Source organism: Convolutriloba macropyga, chromosome 15 (genome assembly GCF_964194025.1).
Source record: "Convolutriloba macropyga chromosome 15, txConMacr16.3, whole genome shotgun sequence".
In the NCBI taxonomy this organism is placed as follows: domain Eukaryota; kingdom Metazoa; phylum Xenacoelomorpha; order Acoela; family Convolutidae; genus Convolutriloba; species Convolutriloba macropyga.
In genome coordinates this window covers 33,438,748-33,460,312 of record NC_134482.1, presented here as the reverse complement: position 1 = coordinate 33,460,312, position 21,565 = coordinate 33,438,748, and the positions used below count along the sequence as shown (strand labels likewise).

Genomic DNA, 21,565 nt, shown 5'->3' with positions numbered 1-21,565 from the left:
TTAAAACATTTCTTTAGAGTTCATTTCCTTTGATCGACGATGATCACAAAAAGCAACTGGTGAATTTGACTCAACTGACTCGGAAATGCCAGCACCCTCACACCCTTTTTGTGATGAAAACCATCCGAATGCACCTGGGTGATTTGAGACAGTTCCTTACCACCAACACAGGTAAAAATGATCAGCAATTTATTAGATTTAAAAACAAAAAATTCTTGAAGAATTCTTGAGGTTCCAGGCACAACCGTTCTCCAATCAGATCATTTTGGGTTCCCTGTCTAGTGGTCGTTTTAGGTTAATGGTGTTATTATTCAAATAAAAAGCATGTGGACAATTGTCGCACGAAAGTCTGGCACGTCTTTCATAGGAGAATGCTCACATAGTCAGAACAATAAAACAAAGTAACTGTATCGTAATTGACAGTGGATATCGTTCTGAAAAAAAAACAGTTTCAATACAGGCCTAAGTTCTAATTCGGTAATTTATGAAATAATCTTTATTCCAATTGCAATTAATGAGAGATGAAAAATGAAATTGACTGCCTCCACCACAACAGCACTTCACTAATGATCATGATTATGATTGCTCAAAGTGCTTTAAAATTGATGTCTTAGATTTTCTATTTGAAATTAGGATTCTCTTCCTGCAGTTGGAAAAAATTGAGGACAGTGGATTACAAACGAAAGACAAAGAGGTTTTTATTAATAGCCGCACAGCGATAGCTGGAGCTATTATTGGCCTTCTCTTGGTTTTTTTACAATTCAAAGAATTTGAATTGTATTGGGGCGCTGTCTTTTTTTTTAAAATCTGTTCACACATTTTCATGATTTTTGAAGTCAAATTGGAGTAGTGATTTTGGTCACGCCGAAACGGGAAGCGGGGCAAAAAAGCGAGTGGTTTTGCGGCGTGAAATTTTTTCGCTCTTATTTAACTAGTGGTTATTTTGTTTACATGCGGCAATTTCACTTTGATTTATACTGTTTTTTCTATTTTTTGTATCGAATTTTATTCTAGTGCTATTTACAAATATATTCATAGTTCATTACAGGCCTAGGTTTTGTTTGAACCAAATTTCCATTTCTCGCTAGTGGTTTTTTTGTTCACATGCGGCATTTTGACATTGATCTTCTGTTTTTTTTTTAAAATTTTTTTGATCTAATTTTTTTTAAAATAGTTTTCTCAATTCACTCATAGTCCCTTCTAGATCTAGTTTTTTTGTTTAGTCAATGAAAATTCTTTTGAATCGTACGTCAGGACTTGTCCTGCTTTGTTTTTTTATTTCGTCGTCATGATTTTTGTTACGACCATATGACGTCACAGCCACTTTTTGTTCATTCGTTCATGCAATTTCAACTGAATTGCATGCGTGACCTCATTTTTCGCTCTTAGTGGAGCGAGTTTTTTGTTCATTCGCGTGATTAAATTTTTGGTCACACTTGACTTACCTCACTCTCAAAAATGACTTCCTCACTTTGAAATTGACTTCTATTTACCTTAATTCAAAGAGATAAGGTCTAATGGGTGTGTGTCACTCTAAATGAAGGTTATTAGAGAGCAGCTAATAGAGGCAGCAATAACTTATACAGGTTTTTAAACAAAATATAACAGATCAGCCCTCGAAGAATAGACGAATTTTTTTGGTCTGTCTTTTTTACTGTTTTTTTAGACTGCCGATCTACGAATCTATTGCGGCTATATTCTGGCAATCTGCCAGCTATGTTTTATATTTTCTCGAAGCTAAGAAAATTTCAGCTCTATGAAGTTACTCAATTCAACACACGATCGAATGAGGATATGAGTTGGAAAAGTGTTCCTCACAATCTAATCAAACTACCGAATGTCACCAATATCAAAAATTTTTGTTTGGAACCTATAATTTAGCCCCCATCCAATTTGTAAAGTATGTACCATCACTCTCTCATGATCATAAAATGAAAATTTGTGATGTGGTCTCTCTCATCTCTGAAACCTATCTCTAGTTTACAACCGATGAAAATAAAATTTCACATCTGACCAATTGCTGACACTTGCACTTTTTCAAATGACATTCTGAAGTGTTATAAAACTGTTATAAAACGATACAGATTTTTCAAAGAGGCTGCCCTATTTCAGTGGTTAAAAATATGCAAATTCAAAGCTCAATTTGAACCATTGATAAATTTTATGTAGAAGGGGGAATATGCTTCGCATCGTTAGAGATCTCACTAAGAGTACATAACATCTGTTAGTAGTACATGCTAGAGTCATGCACCTAATACAGGGGGGGGGGGGACATTTTGAAATTTCAAACTCAGAAATACTGCGCCCTCATAATTAAAGCTAAAAGGTCCTTTGCGCGCGATGAGTACATGAAAGGGACATCATGCAATTGAGAAAATCAATCGTATTTGAGTTACAATGGGGAAGCGAGCTCTGAAAATGTGATCATTTTCCTGTTTTACACGTTAACAAACAGTAGCCCAGAATTGATTCAAAAAACCAGAATGACAAACCGCGTTGTAAGAGATGAAATTGATGGGGGTATTACAAACTTAGTTTTCGATGATGGAAACCGAGAGAGACCTCCATGGCGCTGCTGTTCCAATACTGTGGTCCCTCGATCAGAGATCATATTTTTTGTTCAAGTGAGTATTATAGTGCTCATGATTAGTCTTTGTTTCGCCATGCTTTTCTTGATATCGGAAAGTTGTGAGGAGAAGTCAATTTGGATCGCGCTGCTTTCAAGTCTAGTTGGTTATATTTTGCCAAACCCTAAACTATGAATAAAGTCATTCTTACAAACGATAGAATCTTCATGGCAGTTGTAGGCCCGAGTGGTTCTGGGAAAACCGACCTAATATTCAGTATGTTGCAAAGTTCGTCGTTTTACCCAAAATTTCCCAAAATTTATTACTTCTACAAAGAGTTCCAGGATACATTTACAGCTATGCAACGTAAAATACAACAAATTGAGTTCATCAAGTATTCTGGATTGGATATAACAAAGAAACTTTCAGATTGTCTGCTCGTTTATGATGACTCATGCGAGGAAATTTTTAACGACAAAGAGTTCGTAAAAATTGCAACGTCAGGAAAACACAGAAAACTTCATGTGATCTACGTCAAACACAACTTATTCCAACAGAGTAAATGGTCGCGGACAATTGATCTAAACACAACTCATATAGTTTTATTCAAATCATTGCGTGACATTCAACAAATAGAATACCTCGGAAAACAGTTAAACTGTCTCCAATTACTCAAGGACGCATACAAATTAGCAACAGCTCAACCCTATGGACATTTAATCATTGACCTGGATCCTAAAACAAGTCAAGGCTTACGATTTTCTTCTCAACTCATTGGTCCCGAACCATCAATATTCTATATTCCTTCGGAGGAAGCTGTTATTACACCAATTACGAATGAAAAAGAGACATTTGCTTATGCTGAAGCGTTGGTGCGTTAACAGCAACCCCAAAGCGAAAAGCAAGAGAATTTTTCTAGCCCAAGATATTGAATTCATTTGGTTCCTAAGCGACTGCGTAATGAACGTGCTCTCTGGTGTTGTCCCAATCAACAAGAAAGAACTACAACAATTTGAACCTCAACTACGACAACTTTCTGAAAAATATTTTAGTGCTCTAGAAAGAAGTAAATTATTCCAGACAACGAGAGGGCATTCTCTGATTCAACTAATTGCCAGACCTTGTCTAGAATATCTACAGAAAAATGCCAACTGAGGAATTTGTGCTCATTCCTCGCAACATGTTTACAACTGAACAACCCCAAGTTTCGCAAATATTAAACAATCCATTAACAAAAAACAAGTCGAAACAACTATCGCTTCTACAGAGAACTTCAAAACAAGAGCCACCAGAAGCGGTCATACAGCAGAACACAGAGCAACAGACAGATGACGTCATGGTTTCGGATGAAGAAGAAAAGCAACAAAGTATCCCAGACAACACTAAACGGAAAGAGTTTGATGAAATCAGTCAGAGTGTGATCGATGATATAGACTTTCTCGATAAAGACAAATTTGGAAAAGCAAAAATAATTTTGAAGAAAATCAACGGATCACGCATTATTTCACTGGACTTTGAAGGTAAAATCCTGATTAATGGAAGGAGCACCGACATTCCAGCATCAACTTTCCTCTACGCATTACAACGAACATCATCAAAACTTTTGCCTGACGATTATCAAGTACTGAATTATTTGAACCTTGCGCCACATCTCACTTGTAATACTTACGCAAAGAAGTTCATAAAAATTCCGAAAGAGAAAAAACTACGTCAGTTTCCAGATGGAGCAGCCAGTGAACAGAAACCTGCTATCGAGAGAGAAGAAAAAACAGAGACAGCTAGCTTTGATGAGGAAGGCTTCGCAGACGCGGAAGAAGAAATTAAAACGCCAACAGGCTGGAAAAATCCATTCAGCGGAAATCAAAAAACTAAATAATGTTTACACGAAAGGAAAAGCAGCATTTGGAAGTGTTGCTAACATAAAAGAGGAAAGCGGCTTTTCCCACAAAAAAATTGAAAAATTCCTTCAATCGAAGAACTCATACACTAAATATCGTCAATTCCGGAAAAGTTTTCCACGATTGAAGGTAGTTGCTTACAGAATAAACGAAATCTGGTCCATGGATGTAGCCTATATGGACAAAATAGCCAAGCACAACAATGGAGTCAAATACCTATTGATTGCAGTTGACGTTTTATCACGCTATTTACGTGATCAACCTCTCAGAACGATGTATTCAAAGGATTGCGTTGATGCCTTCAAACAAATGATAAAGACGAAACAACCAGAGAAAGTGTGGACAGACAAAGGCACCGAATTCAAGGGCGAGTTCAAAACATTCTGTGAAAACAAAAAGATTCATTTGTATACAACCGAAAACGAAACCAAATCGGCGTTTGCGGAAAGAAATATTCGATCACTTAAAAACATTATATACAGATACTTGGAAGAAAAATGGACTTGGAACTATATAAAGGAGCTTCCCAATTTCGTAAATATCATTAACAGTCGTGTTAACCGCGTCACAAAGTTAGCCCCAAATAAAGTTTTCAAAAAACAGGAACCATTTTTAATTTCGATTGCTTTGAACAACAATAAATATAAACCACGCTTCGAAGAGGGGGACCTGGTACGAATAGCGAAACCAGACGATACCTTCAGAAAAGGTTATGCTCAGAATTATACAGACGAAGTTTTCACAGTACTACGATTGGCTACAACAAGTCCACCTACCTACAATCTGATTGACGCGAACAACGTTAAAATCCTGGGGAAATTTTACGAACCGGAATTAGTACAAGTTAATGTGTTAAACACTGAAGAGGAGCAATGATTTCTAACAGCAATGAGTTTACAATTGACTTGTTATCAAATTCATCAATGGACGTTTTCAATGAAAATACTATGGCAGCATTTCGGAACCAATTATCACAACCAATACACTTACAGGGAGAATGGCAAGTAGCATTGACTTCTCTATCTTTTCCATCAAACATCAATAACGTCAACTCTGGAGAAATAGTTGTTTACAAGAATTCAATTACCGATCCAAATGAGTCGATTAATCGATCAGGACAACTCAGAAAAATTCGCACTGGTATTTACAACAGCTGGGAAGATCTAGTCTCGGAGATTGTTCGCATTGCAAGACTAAAACAGTTCGATCGTAAGTTCGACAAGATAACGCAAAAGTTTGTGTTAACATTTGGGGAAAATGAAGGATTGTCATTTCAAGACAATGAAATTCCCAGCATTCTTCGTTTCAAGGGGACCCCGGACCCTGCACACAATGGTTTTGTTCACATTGGTTACAAGACAAACTTGGAAAATGGGGCTCCGAACACTCCTAACAGACATTTTGGTATTTTCCCCGTTGATATTACATGTGGCTCGCAGCTTATTTTTGTGTACCTTGATATTATTGAGTATCAACATGTGGGTGACTCACGTGCACCCATTCTCAAAATCATTGAATCGGAGAGACGTCTGAGAAACGGTAGCCTCAACACAGTAGCACCTATTCACCATAAAACCTATACAAACTTGGACTACAAGCGTTTACTTTCAAACAATATCCAGAGCATCAAAGTTGAGCTGAGAAATGAAACTGGGAAATTGATCCCTTTCACTGGAATTGGTAAATTTGTTATAAGTCTCAAATTCCAGAGAACACGCTAACTGATGGAAGCCTATTATAATAATCAAGCATCCAATTCAATGCCCCATTTCTCAGGACATTATAGACAAAGAGGAAGTGGATTCGGCGCATTAGCTGCTGGCATTGGTCGTGTTGCATTACCCCTAGCCCGACAACTTATTTGGCCAGCAGCAAAAACAATTGGAAGAGAATTGCTAGTGCAAGGTGCACCAGAGTTATTAGAATTTGCAACAAAAAAGAAATCAGCGAAGCAAGCTCTGAAAAGTACAGTTGCAAAAACAGCGAGAAAACAAATCGGAGGAGCACTTCAACGAGGACGAAAAGCAATCTATCGAAGGAGGTCGAAGAACAAAGCATACAAAAAGCAGTCTCCATCAAAGAAAAATATCATTTCGCGAAAAACGAAGCCACAGAGAAGTCGATCAGATTTCTTCTCAAAAGTAAAAAATGCGTACTAACATTGTTATTCCCACAGAGGCAACACATAGCTCATTGGACTTGTTCGAGAAACCTCCCCTTCTTGTAACATTTGATCAATCGTTCGAGCAAAAAACAGGACCTTTGTACTCGCCCACTGGATCTTCGTTAGAGTTTGAAATAGTCGGTGACAGAAATAACTTCATCGACCTACAGAAAATTTATCTGGAAATCAAATTTCGAGTTGTTCGAAATAATGGAAACGATTTACGCTTCACCACGGGAGATGCCAACAACAGTGACACGCCACATCTGGTCAATAACGCCTTACATTCGCTTTTCGCCGATTGCACAGTGTCAGCAAACGGCATCAAAATTTCTTCTGCGAATGGTCACTACGCACACAAAAGTTTCATTGAAACAGAATTTTCTCATGGATCGGACGCAAAAAAAACTTGGTTGAAATGTCAGGGATATGAATATGAAGCAGACCCAACAGGCGTCCCAGCCGCTACAATCACAGCTCGACAAGAAACTGTGAGAAGATCAGCTCAACTCACTATGTACGGAAAAATTGCTACCGATTTCTTTTCATGCGAGAAGCATCTAACGAGTGGAGTAACGCTGCGAGTTTCTTTCAGACGATCACAGGATGACTTTACGATTGTGAGCGAAGACGGAGCTAAACACTATAAAATCAAAATCGATGAAGCAAATTTGTTCGTACGAAAAATGACAGTCTCAGATAACGTTCTGGGTGCAATCGAAAAAACACTACTCAAGACACCTGCAATGTACCGCTATAATGAAGTGATTTCAAAAGCTTTCCTAGCAACAGCTGGGCAACAGAGCTGGAAGCAAGAGGACATTTTCACGAAAGAACCCATTCGTAGACTGATAGTTGCAATGTGTCGCGGCGATGCGTTCATCGGTACCAATACGCTCAATCCGTTTTCATACAGGAAGTTTGACTTGAATGAGATAATAAATTACCGTAATGGTTTCGCCACAGCTGGTACACCAATGTCAACAACCGATAATAAACGACTATACTACAATTCAATGGCTGCACTAGCTTATGTAGAAAATGGTCACGGAATATCTCTATCCGACTTCCCCCATCACTATATTATGGTGTTTGATCTCACCAGTACTCAAGAAGCCACTCAAGATTTTATTCATCCCGAGTTAACAAACTCTTCATTATCTGTGGAACTCAAGTTCGGTGCAGCGTTGCCGCGCAATATTGAAATTTTATTTCTCGGGGAGAAATGTTCAACAGTTTATATCGATTCTTCGAGAAACGTTTCCAAAAACGCTCTTCCTATAATCTAATGGATGAGGATAAAATATTTAAATTGACCCAACAAAGCGGGCACTTGATGTTCAAATTCAACGGTGTTTATGCAGCTGACAATTTCCCCTTGAACATGCCAACCAATTCATTTGCCATCGTAAATGCTTCGCCAGCATCTTCACCTGGATCTCATTGGGTTGTGCTGGGAAAGAGATATGGCTACCCAATAACTTACTTTGCCGACCCACTGGCATTACCCATTTATTCATATAAACACATAACAGACCGATTTCGACAAAGCACTACTGATAGCATAAAAGTAGACCTTATGGAAGACCGACGTGACTCAAACAAACCCTTGCAAAGCGAAAACTCTCAAATGTGTGGACTTTACTGTATTTATATAGCTCATTATTTTCTCAATGATGGTTTCCCATTCATTCCCAATATAAATGAAGTTCAGCTCATATCATTCATTAAACATATGAAGTGAATATTCTAGAATTTCCGTTTTACTTCAAGAATGTTTGATGACTCATTAGATATTGAACCTTGGATTAGAAGAGGAAACATTTATAGCTTGTAAACAAATTCAAATGTTTGTCTAGACTTTGGAATGTTAGTTGGACAAATAACTAAGATTACCGCATCATGACATCAACTCGACTAGACATGAGTAAATAAACAACTTTTTCGCATCTGATTGGTTGAGCAAGCCTCACTAAATCTGGTCCCGGGGACGTGAAACTTATTCATTGCTTTCTGCCTTTCCTCTTACAATCAGTTGATAAACATTTTTCTTATTATTGAACAAAAACACTCAGATCGTTTACTTCTAACATCAGATTCGCAACGGTTTTCATTGAAATGCCTCAAGTCAAGTGTGATATTTGTCAAAAACATTTGGCTGACAAAAGAAGCCTTCGACGTCATCGAAAGAGCATTCATAAAATCTATCCGCAAAGTAATTCTTTCGAATGCAACGACTGTGGTTTTTCTACAAAAAGTCTCTACGAACTAACTGGTCATATGACAGTTCAGCATGATGCTCCGAACCCCCGCTACTGCTTGTACTGTAACATATGCTTCCCATTCGACCCTGATTACCTGGATCACATGAATACAGTTCATGGTTTGCCAGCTTGGAACATTGACGTGGAAAACCTACCACATTCGGGAATTTTGCCGACAGAACGCGCTTTTGGCGACACTCTGAGAACCTTCGAGATTAATGTTGACGCACATGACTTCAACCTCTTCCATATTATGCAAGTCAAGAGACAAGAAATTGAAAACATCGTTCATATGAGCGTTCAACAGCATCCGCAAAAAGTACAATTCAGTTCGACAATACAATTGACGAAACCAGCTAAAGATGATGATGAAGAACCGTCCAGCCAGCCAGATAAAATCTCAGTACATGTACAGTAGAAAATGGAGCGGGTTGATTTTGGGGGCCTTGCTGATAAAACTTTCCACGCAATGGTAGAGCAGATGCTTCTATCTTTGAATAACTTTGCTTCGCACGGTAGCGGTTGGACGTTAGATCAGATTGTCAACATAGAAGTCCGACTAGCAAAAGCTAAGCCAATAACCGCATCTTCATATTTGGCACTTCCCGCTAAGCTAGCAAACACCATGGCCTTGCTAAACATACGAAACAGGGAAGATGAAAACTGCTTCCTCTACTGCTTCACAGCTGCATACCATTTTAAATATGGTCCCCGACTTGTCCCTGCCGGTGCATCCTCACGCAGAATAACCAGTCCGGCAACATATGGACCAACTAACCCAATCGCAAAACAAGCAAATGGAGTGTTCAGCATGCCAATGGGCTTCCATCAGATGACAAAATTTGAGGACCTCAACGATGTTCGCGTCAACGTGTTTCGTTAAGAAAAACTTGAAATTGCTGACCCAAAAGAAGTAAAAGCTGATAAAGATCATGAGAGAAAAACAAACTGTTTGAACAAAAAAGCTTTAACACAAACAAGACTCAGTAGATCAAAACTGTTTCAGCTATGCTGATAGTGGATTAACACCATTCCGGGTATCGAAAAAACTCAACTGCGACTTCAACTTGGATTTGCTTCTACTAAGTGACGGTCAAATGCATCATTACGTTTTGATACGCAATTTGCGGAGTCTGGTGCACAGAGTGCGAGAGCGGGTATTGAGGACTGATAACCATCTATGTCGAAATTGCTTCCACATTTGCTCCTCTAAAGAGCGGTATGACAAACACATTGGTTTCTGTCAACAAAACAGGCCAGCAGTTGTCAGAATGCCTCAGGAATGTACCTTCAAATATAAGAAAATCCAATCAAGGTGGTTCGCGCCAATAGTTGGGTTTTTCGATTTGGAATCGATCATTGAATCAGTCTCTGGGTGTGGTAACAATCCGAAACAAGCAGAAACAAGGGTAATAGAAATTCACAAGCCTTGCAGCTACGCATTGTTATTTGTTGCTCAAGATGAGGTAGAGCCTTTTCATTTCGAATGTGTGAGCGGTCTAAATGTAATGTCACAGTTCGTGGCATCTCTTGAACAATTAGCTAGGAAAATATACAGCGTGAAGCAACGAAACAGATACTTCTCTGCTGAAGCCCCCATTGCCCGAGAAGATGTGACAGATTGTTGGATATGTGAGGAAACGCTGGAAAACACTGTGGAAAATCCCACTGTGCTCGACCACTGTCATTTCACCGGTCAGTTTCTCGGATGGGCACACAACAATTGCAACATCAATCGGAAATTTCTCAATTACACGCCTCTGTTTGCTCACAATCTTTCCAACTATGATCTTCATCATGTCATTCTTGCTCTTCAAGGAAGCAACATGCGGAACACTATTTCAATCATTCCAAGCACTGATGAGAAATTCATAGCCTTGGAAATTGGAGTCCTGATTAAAATGCGTCCTAATAAGAACGGAGTTGACAAACCAGTGTATGAGCATATAAGACTGCTCGACTCCTTCCGATTTATGCACTCATCGTTAGACGCTCTCGTCAAAAATCTTCCAGCAAACGAGTTCATCCATCTCGAAAACTACTTCAGCGACTGGCCAAAATCTTCTGTAGACATGTTAAAGCAGAAAGGGCACTTCCCTTACAACTACATCGAAAGTTTTTCAAAGCTAGGAGAGGCTCGATTACCACCAAGAGAAAAGTGGACAAACAGTCTTCAACAGTACGATGTGAGCGTAACAGAGGATGAATACAAGCACGCGCTAACCGTTTTTGAAACCTTCAAATGTAAAACAATTGGCGAGTATTATAACCTGTACCTGAAAATGGACGTCTTTCTCTTGGCTTCAGTCGTACTATGCTTCCGCAAGGTATGCTACCAGACTTACGGACTTGACTGTTGTCAGTATTATACAGCCTCAAATCTATCAGGTGATGCTATGCTGAAAATATGCAAAGCACCCCTTGAGCTTCTAACAGAGAGAGAGAGAGCAATTGGATATGGTTGAGGGGCTCATTCGTGGTGGAGTTAGCTCCATTTATAATAAGAGACTCGCAGTTGCCAACAACAAATATCTTCCGAACTTTGATCCGAAGCAGCCTTCAACATTCATAGTTATGATTGACGCAAACAACCTGTATGGGGGAATAATGGAAAAATTTCCTTTGCCTCTCAACGACTTTGAATTCACAGACCAAAAATGGGAGCCTGAAATTGAGCCCCAATTTATCCAGAAAGTGCTTGACACTTCAGATGAAAGCAGCGTTGGGTACATAGTAGAAGTCGACTTGTCTTATCCAGATGAGCTTCATGATCTACACTCAGATTTTCCCCTAGCGCCAATGAAACAAAAAGTTGAATCATGCTGGCTAGGCGATTATCAAGAAGAACTCCTATGTGATATGAAAATGAACGCGCCTCCCTCAACCAATAAACTGATTCAGACGCTATTTCCAAAAAAAAATTACATATTACATTATCAAACGCTGAAGCTATATGTACAGTTAGGAATGAAAGTAGAAAAGCTACATCGAGCGCTAGCTTTTAATCAGTCGAAGTGGTTGGCTCCTTATGTGAAACTCAACACACAGAAACGGAAGGAAGCAAAAAACAAATTCGAAGAGAATTTTTACAAACTAATGGTGAACAGCGCGTTCGGTAAAACTTGTGAAGGGAAAAGAAACCGCATTAAATTGAAACTGGTCCGCAGTGAGGAAGAAGCTCTCAAGTGGACTAGCGTTCCAGAGCTCAAGTCGTTCAAAATCATTGGAGAAGATCTTGCAACTGTAAGCTTGAATCAAACAGAAATTGTGTGGGACAAACCAACAATTGTTGGTGCATGCATTCTGGATCTAGCCAAGAAATTCATGTTCGACTTTCACTACAATACCATGAAAAAGCACTTCATTTGTAACTTGTTGTATTCGGACACCGACTCCTTTGTCTATGAAATCAGGTCGAACGATTTCTATGCCGACTTGCAGAAAAAACCAGCTATCAAGGACCTCTTCGATTTCTCCAACCTTCCCGCGGAACATGAGCTATACGACGGCAGCAATGCACGAGTAACTTTAAAGTTTAAAGATGAAATGGGAGGCAAACTCATCTCGGAATTTGTGGGGCTCAAAACAAAACTTTACTCCATCAAACTCTCAGATGGTAAGTATGACCAGTAATAAATTGTTTTCGCATTGAAAATCAGGAAACAAGGTTAAAAGTGTTGAAAAACAAGACTCATTAAACAAAAAGCTAAAACAAAACTTTTTCAGGATTCTCGAAGCAATCAGCAAAGGGTGTCACCAGAGATGCTAGGAGGAATATGACCCATGAGCTGTACAAACAAGTGCTTACTGGTGGCGATACGGTCCGACTTGTCAACACCAGAATTGCTTCTAGCAAACATCAGTTGATGACAGTTGTTTGCAACAAGAAATCGTTGTCCGGATATGATGACAAACGTTACATTATGCATGATAAAGTCACTACTCTACCATATGGCCATCATGCGTTGCGAGAGGAAATGTTTATGCGTAATATGATCTGTGATCCTGATTGGGGTTCGAGCGATAAAGAAGAGACCAATGTACACTTTGCAGAATCGACTATGGAGCAGAGTCCACCAGTGACTCCGCACACACAGCTACAGGAATCTTGGTCACCTTCTGATCCAGGTTTCAACCAGCGTGCGTACAGCGACGATGAGATTGAAGCGGACATTGCAGATTTGGCAAATCTGACTGAACAAGTGATTGAGGACGAAATTGAAAGATGTTCCTTTATAGACGATCAGGCTGCTGAATCAGGTTCGTCGCCTAGTCTTCTAGATCTAAGACCCGTATCCCCCATTCATGTTTCTACTAGCTCTTCAACACAAGAGCAACCCTTCAACCATCCCGGACCCTCAAAAAGGACGAAAAAGTGCCCAAAACGAACGCTGGAGCTGATATCAGACAAAGAATCTATCAGTGTAGATAGAATAAAGAAATGGAGAGTAGTACAAATTGACACTGATAGTGACGACAATTAATTTCTGTGAAATAACTCTGCTTTAGTTTTCGTGACTTGTGTTTTGTTTTCCCCGTTTGATGGAAATAAAAAATCTTTCCAACTCGAGTTATAGAAAAATTGTACTGTATAAGTCTTTTAAAAGGTCCCGCATAGGCAGTTGATTATTTAATATCTGAGTCATTTTTGTCCTCAGTACCTTCAATCCATTGTATAAGTCTTTTAAAAGCTCCCATATAAGCAGTTGATCAATTTATATCTAAGTCAATTTTATCCTCAGTACATTCAATCCATAGTATGAGTCTTTTAAAAGCTCCCCCATAAGCAGTTGATCAATTTATATCTAAGTCATTTTCATCCTCAGTACCTTCAATACATAGTATAAGTCTTTTAAAAGCTCCCATATAAGCAGCTGATCAATTTATATCTAAGTCATTTTTATCCTCAGTACCTTCAATCCATAGTATAAGTCTTTTAAAAGCTCCCATACTAGTAGCTGATCAATTAATAACTAAGTCTTTTTTAACCTCAGTGCCTTCAATCCATAGTATAAGTCTTTTAAAAGCTCCCATATAAGCAGTTGATCAATTTATATCTAAGTCAATTTTATCCTCAGTACCTTCAATCCATAGTATAAGTCTTTTAAAAGCTCCCCCATGAGCAGTTGATCAATTTATATCTAAGTCTTTTTTATCCTCAGTACCTTCAATCCATAGTATAAGTCTTTTAAAAGCTCCCCCATAAGCGGTTGATCAATTTATATCTAAGTCATTTTCATCCTCAGTACCTTCAATCCATAGTATAAGTCTTTTAAAAGCTCCCATATAAGCAGCTGATCAATTAATAACTAAGTCTTTTTTAACCTCAGTGCCTTCAATCCATAGTATAAGTCTTTTAAAAGCTCCCATACTAGTAGTTGATCAATTTATATCTAAGTCATTTTTATCCTCAGTACCTTCAATCCATAGTATAAGTCTTTTAAAAGCTCCCCCATAAGCAGTTGATCAATTAATAACTAAGTCATTTTTGTCCTCAGTACCTTCAAACCATAGTATAAGTCTTTTAAAAGCTCCCATACTAGTAGCTGATCAATTAATAACTAAGTCTTTTTGAACCTCAGTGCCTTCAATCCATATTATAAGTCTTTTAAAAGCTCCCATATAAGCAGTTGATCAATTTATATCTAAGTCATTTTTATCCTCAGTACCTTCAATCCATAGTATGAGTATTTTAAAAGCTCCCCCATAAGCAGTTGATCAATTTATATCTAAGTCTTTTTTATCCTCAGTACCTTCAATCCATAGTATAAGTCTTTTAAAAGCTCCCCCATAAGCGGTTGATCAATTTATATCTAAGTCATTTTCATCCTCAGTACCTTCAATCCATAGTATAAGTCTTTTAAAAGCTCCCATATAAGCAGCTGATCAATTAATAACAAAGTCTTTTTTAACCTCAGTGCCTTCAATCCATAGTATAAGTCTTTTAAAAGCTCCCATACTAGTAGCTGATCAATTTATATCTAAGTCATTTTTATCCTCAGTACCTTCAATCCATAGTATAAGTCTTTTAAAAGCTCCCCCATAAGCAGTTGATCAATTAATAACTAAGTCATTTTTGTCCTCAGTACCTTCAATCCATAGTATAAGTCTTTTAAAAGCTCCCCCATAAGCAGTTGATCAATTAATAACTAAGTCTTTTTTGTCCTCAGTACCTTCAATCCATAGGATAAGTCTTTGAAAAGCTCACCCATAAGCGGTTGATCAATTAATAACTAAGTCATTTTTGTCCTCAGTACCTTCAATCCATTGTATAAGTCTTTTAAAAGCTCCCCCATAAGCAGTTGATCAATTTATATCAAAGTCATTTTCATCCTCAGTACCTTCAATCCATAGTATAAGTCTTTTAAAAGCTCCCATATAAGCAGTTGATCAATTTATATCTAAGTCAATTTTATCCTCAGTACCTTCAATCCATAGTATAAGTCTTTTAAAAGCTCCCATACTAGTAGCTGATCAATTTATATCTAAGTCATTTTTATCCTCAGTACCTTCAATCCATAGTATAAGTCTTTTAAAAGCTCCCCCATAAGCAGTTGATCAATTAATAACTAAGTCATTTTTGTCCTCAGTACCTTCAATCCATAGTATAAGTCTTTTAAAAGCTCCCCCATAAGCAGTTGATCAATTAATAACTAAGTCTTTTTTGTCCTCAGTACCTTCAATCCATAGTATATGTCTTTTAAAAGCTCCCATATAAGCAGCTGATCAATTAATAACAAAGTCTTTTTTAACCTCAGTGCCTTCAATCCATAGTATAAGTCTTTTAAAAGCTCCCATATAAGCAGCTGATCAATTTATATCTAAGTCATTTTTATCCTCAGTACCTTCAATCCATAGTATAAGTCTTTTAAAAGCTCCCATACTAGTAGCTGATCAATTAATAACTAAGTCTTTTTTAACCTCAGTGCCTTCAATCCATAGTATAAGTCTTTTAAAAGCTCCCATATAAGCAGTTGATCAATTTATATCTAAGTCAATTTTATCCTCAGTACCTTCAATCCATAGTATAAGTCTTTTAAAAGCTCCCCCATGAGCAGTTGATCAATTTATATCTAAGTCTTTTTTATCCTCAGTACCTTCAATCCATAGTATAAGTCTTTTAAAAGCTCCCCCATAAGCGGTTGATCAATTTATATCTAAGTCATTTTCATCCTCAGTACCTTCAATCCATAGTATAAGTCTTTTAAAAGCTCCCATATAAGCAGCTGATCAATTAATAACTAAGTCTTTTTTAACCTCAAGGCCTTCAATCCATATTATAAGTCTTTTAAAAGCTCCCATATAAGCAGTTGATCAATTTATATCTAAGTCATTTTTATCCTCAGTACCTTCAATCCATAGTATGAGTATTTTAAAAGCTCCCCCATAAGCAGTTGATCAATTTATATCTAAGTCTTTTTTATCCTCAGTACCTTCAATCCATAGTATAAGTCTTTTAAAAGCTCCCCCATAAGCGGTTGATCAATTTATATCTAAGTCATTTTCATCCTCAGTACCTTCAATCCATAGTATAAGTCTTTTAAAAGCTCCCATATAAGCAGCTGATCAATTAATAACAAAGTCTTTTTTAACCTCAGTGCCTTCAATCCATAGTATAAGTCTTTTAAAAGCTCCCATACTAGTAGCTGATCAATTTATATCTAAGTCATTTTTATCCTCAGTACCTTCAATCCATAGTATAAGTCTTTTAAAAGCTCCCCCATAAGCAGTTGATCAATTAATAACTAAGTCATTTTTGTCCTCAGTACCTTCAATCCATAGTATAAGTCTTTTAAAAGCTCCCATATAAGCAGTTGATCAATTTATATCTAAGTCAATTTTATCCTCAGTACCTTCAATCCATAGTATAAGTCTTTTAAAAGCTCCCCCATAAGCAGTTGATCAATTTATATCTAAGTCATTTTCATCCTCAGTACCTTCAATCCATAGTATAAGTCTTTTAAAAGCTCCCATATAAGCAGTTGATCAATTTACATCTAAGTCAATTTTATCCTCAGTACCTTCAATCCATAGTATAAGTCTTTTAAAAGCTCCCCCATAAGCGGTTGATCAATTAATAACTAAGTCATTTTTGTCCTCATTACCTTCAATCCATTGTATAAGTCTTTTAAAAGCTCCCCCATAAGCAGTTGATCAATTTATATCTAAGTCATTTTCATCCTCAGTACCTTCAATCCATAGTATAAGTCTTTTAAAAGCTCCCATATAAGCAGTTGATCAATTTTTATCTAAGTCAATTTTATCCTCAGTACCTTCAATCCATAGTATAAGTCTTTTAAAAGCTCCCCCATAAGCAGTTGATCAATTTATATCTAAGTCATTTTTATCCTCAGTGCCTTCAATCTATAGTATAAGCGTTTAAAAAGCTTCCGCGCTATCAGATGAAAATGAAAAAAGTAGCTGATGTATATATTACCAAACAAAAATTCCTCTTTGTCTCGAAAAAATTAGGAATATGTTCATAGTTACCTCCGTAGATCATCTGTGTCGATTGTAGCAATCTGTCATAATCTACCCTACAACTGATCTAAGTGTCTAAGTGAACTCAGTGAGTGTTTGTGAATGGTGGTGCGTGTTAAAAGTTTGTGAACTGGTGCCGTCTAATTTTCGCAATGGGGTTTCTCTAAACCAGCAAGGTCCGCTTCTCAATCATTGGGGTTGCCAAAGTTAAGAAGGCAAGGAGTTTACTGACGTCAAGCGAGTACAGTTCCTGCTACTCTTCAGACTGTTTATCTCAATGCTTTGTACTCCAGACAAGATATTAAAATTAATTCCCAATATATAGAATTTATCAACAAACAAAAATATAAAGGTGAGCAACATCAGAAATTGGTGATTAACTAAAATGTCATGAGACAAAGAGGAGAGTTTTGAAATAAAAAACCCAAAAACTGGTCAAAAAGTAAAAATTAAAAGGACTAACTGAATTATTCCTTTTCTGTAGTCGGTTTCCAACTGGCTCTCCTCGTTGCTCTCCACCTTGCTCTCCGCTTTGTACTCCCTTTTGCTCTCCACACTACTTTGTTCAGCCAGAAAAATGTCACCAATACCCTTAATATGTACAAGTTAAAACTCGCTTAGGTAACCAGCAGGTAGCTTAGGATCCAATACACAAGTTATTTTTCACCAATACCCCTGATATGTACAAGTTAAAACTCGCTTAGGTATCCACTAGGTAGCTAAGGATCCAATACACAAGTTATTTTTCACCAATACCCCTGATATGTACAAGTTAAAACTCGCTTAGGTATCCACTAGGTAGCTAAGGATCCAATACACAAGTTATTTTTCACCAATACTCTTGATATGTACAAGTTAAAACTCGCTGGGGTAACCAGTAGATAGCTTAGGATCCAATACACAAGTTATTTTTCACCAATACTTTTTATATGTGCAAGTTAAAACTCGCTTAGGTAACCACTAGGTAGCTTAGGATCCAATACAAGTTAATTTTCACCAATACTCTTTCGATGTACAAGTTAAAACCTCCTTAGGTAACCAGTAGGTAGCTTAAGATCCAATACACAAGTTATTTTTCACCAATACCCCTGATATGTACAAGTTAAAACTCGCTTAGGTAACCAGCAGTTGGCTTAGGATCCAACACACAAGTTATTTTTCACCAATACTCTTTATATGTGCAAGTTAAAACTCGCTTAGGTAACCACTAGGTAGCTTAGGATCCAATGCACAAGTTATTTTTCACCAATACTCTTTATATGTGCAAGTTAAAACTCGCTTAGGTAACCACTAGGTAGCTTAGGATCCAAGGCACAAGTTATTTTTCACCAATACTCTTTCGATGTACAAGTTAAAACCTCCTTAGGTAACCAGTAGGTAGCTTAAGATCCAATACACAAGTTATTTTTTACCAATACTTTTGATATTTACAAGTTAAAACCTCCTTAGGTAACCATGGTTATATTTTTTAAAAAAGTAATTGTAGAAGTCAAACAAAATATGTAAACACCTGAAGATCAAAATAACAAACGAATGAAGTAAATTTCCGAGCATTATTTGTAATGTTACAAAAGCAGAACACATAGAAGCATTCCTTCAAAGCAGCTATTTTATGTTTTTGAGAAGTCTTAAAGCTTCTTCTTTAGCCAGACGTGTCTTCAAGTAGGTCCGTCTGTGGTTCGACCGTCGCCGGTTTTTATTGCTTTGTACCACTATGCGATCAAATGCTGCACGATATGCGTCCCTCTTCTCAATTGCTCTGTCGAAGCAATCTTTCAATTGCCACATTTGATCATTCAGACGTTGAACATGAAACTGCGCTTCAGTGTTTTGTTGCTTCACTCTATCAAGCTCTTTCTGCAATTCGATGATAGTCCTTTCATAGCCCAGAACGCAAGCAAAGCACTCTCCACTTGGATCCGACAAATCATTTACACTATTGAGCCCACATGGTTCATCTGAGTTCGATTCTTTGACATAAATAAAGTACAATTACAGTATGAAGCAGCTAAAATTGTAACAGCCTTACTCAAAAAAGCGCACTGTAAGTCCTGTTTATACTTACACTGTGACCATTTTCGATATTAGAACGGCTTGAAAACTTAGAACGCAAAGAAAAGCAGAATGACCATACAAAATGTACAACTCACGTTTGTCTGAATCCACAGCTGCGAATCTATCAGCTGATGAAGACGAAACGTCGGATTGTCCATTCCCATTCTTCATAGTTGCCATGATTTCACCTAGTCGTACTATGATCAAGCAGTTGACAAAGTGTTATAGTTTTCCCAAAAATTCAAAAGCCGTGTTCAGATCGAATTTCTGTATGTTCTGTCTTCTCTTGTGGTTTTTCATGTCTGCTAACGTTTCACCAATTAGGATGTCTATTGAAATACCTTAGAAAAATTTTGTACAATTTCTCTCAAAACTTTCAAAAAATTTGTCAACTTCTTGATAGCTCTGGAGCGAACGTAGAATCCTCTTAAAAATGAAAGTTTTCGGGTGAGATTACCGTCACCGTAACAACAATTTTGAAAGAATGAAACAGGAACAATGAGCAAAACTTAAATTGCTGTTCAACTTTAATAGGCATAATTAATGTGCCCGGTTTTATCGTCTGGCAGGTGTCTTTGGATTGGATAAAAATTGCTTTGATGTTGTCCTGGAAACTGTACATTAAACAAAATCCAAATAAACAAATTTTGAAATTATTCTGTCCAGGTAAAAAATATTTATGAGCGTTTTCTCTGAAACAAAAGAAAAACTGAATACAAAATTTGTCCTGACATTCTTAGTCAGTTGAGAGAGAGTAATTATTAATCTAAAAATGCGTACTTTAATAATACGCTTTTGTTTTAAAGTAAACAGAATTATTATAACCACGCTGTACTGTCTAGCTTCTTACAGACTACACGCTTGCTATTGTAAAGTGAACTAAATGAAGTATTGTCTCAAGTAGCCTACTAAGGCTACATCTACTATTGGTCGAATATGAATATGAGGATACAATTGTGTAAAGTTATCACATATGTACTAACAACCCATTTAGCTTGTAAAACTAAGCTTACATTGAAGCTTACATTAAAGCTTACATAAAACTAAGATTGTATACACCTTTGGTCCAATGGTATGAGATCCGCTTCCCACGCACTAGACCCGGGTTCGAATCCCACCCATGGCAGAAGTTTTTGGAAATGTCCCCCCCCCCCCCTGTATTAGGTGCATGACTCTAGCATGTACTACTTCTGTTGTGGTCCCTTCTAATTTTCCGAACTGAAAAACGGGATACTCAGGTATAGCTCGGAGGGAATCCGGTGGCTGAGCAGCCATTCTAGAGCAGTATACGCTTTAATAGTCTCAATTTTGTGGAAACTTCTAACCAAAAATAAGAATTAAAATATGATAACTGCTCGATATTTGATAGCCAAAATCTAGTGATTAGAGTGTCCGATCACAATGAAGCCAATCCTTATTGGCCCTTCGGATGAAAGATCTTGTAAAATATAGGAAACAATTTATATTACAATGCTTTTTTTGATTCATGAAATGATTTTTTAATAATTTAAGAACAAAAACTTAACCGACTAGCGTCGCGCGAATCAAGCTCAAACGACCGGTTGGCTTTGGTTCGTAGACAGTAGACAGTTGGGGCTTAGGAATGCTATCATTAGTTTTTGGAGGGCGGAGGGGGGTGGGTGTTATTCAAGCGTGGGGGGGGATGTAAAGCGATGTGGTTGGGGTATGGTTGAGAGGACTGGACAACAAGGGGTCAGTGGGGAGAGCGTAACTGATGGGGTCACAATTTTAAGAACAAGAGCCACCCTTCACAATATAAAAATGTCACCTCAAAACAGTATCTGTGAATTACATACTTAAGGATTAGTAAGGTGTAGGGATCAGAGGGAACTTATCAGCCACTTAATGCTCTCCAAGCTTGAAATGTTTATACCGTTTTTGAGGACGAAAAGTTAAAAATGTTAGACGAAAAATTGATCAAGCAAACAATTGCACAGTAAGATCACAGAACTAGTATAACTGCTGAAAATTTTATTGGAGAGCAATAAATAATTGCGACGAACTTGGTTTGGGAGAGATAGTAGTTCCATTTAGCTACAAAAAAACAGTCCAAATCAGCGCATAGATATACCAAAAATGTTCATTTTAGTTGTTCGAATATAATTAAAACAATGA

General features: G+C 37.5%; 1 protein-coding gene across 1 annotated transcript in view; it reads left to right on the top strand.

Moving 5' to 3' along the window:
• LOC142354311 (carbohydrate sulfotransferase 5-like) overlaps positions 1-21,565 on the top strand; it is a 34,007-nt gene that overhangs the window by 6,326 nt on the left and 6,116 nt on the right. The window contains exon 3 of the mRNA XM_075406579.1: positions 18-171. Within this exon, the coding sequence (XP_075262694.1) occupies positions 18-171 (154 nt within the window). The remainder of the gene's footprint in view (positions 1-17; positions 172-21,565) is intronic.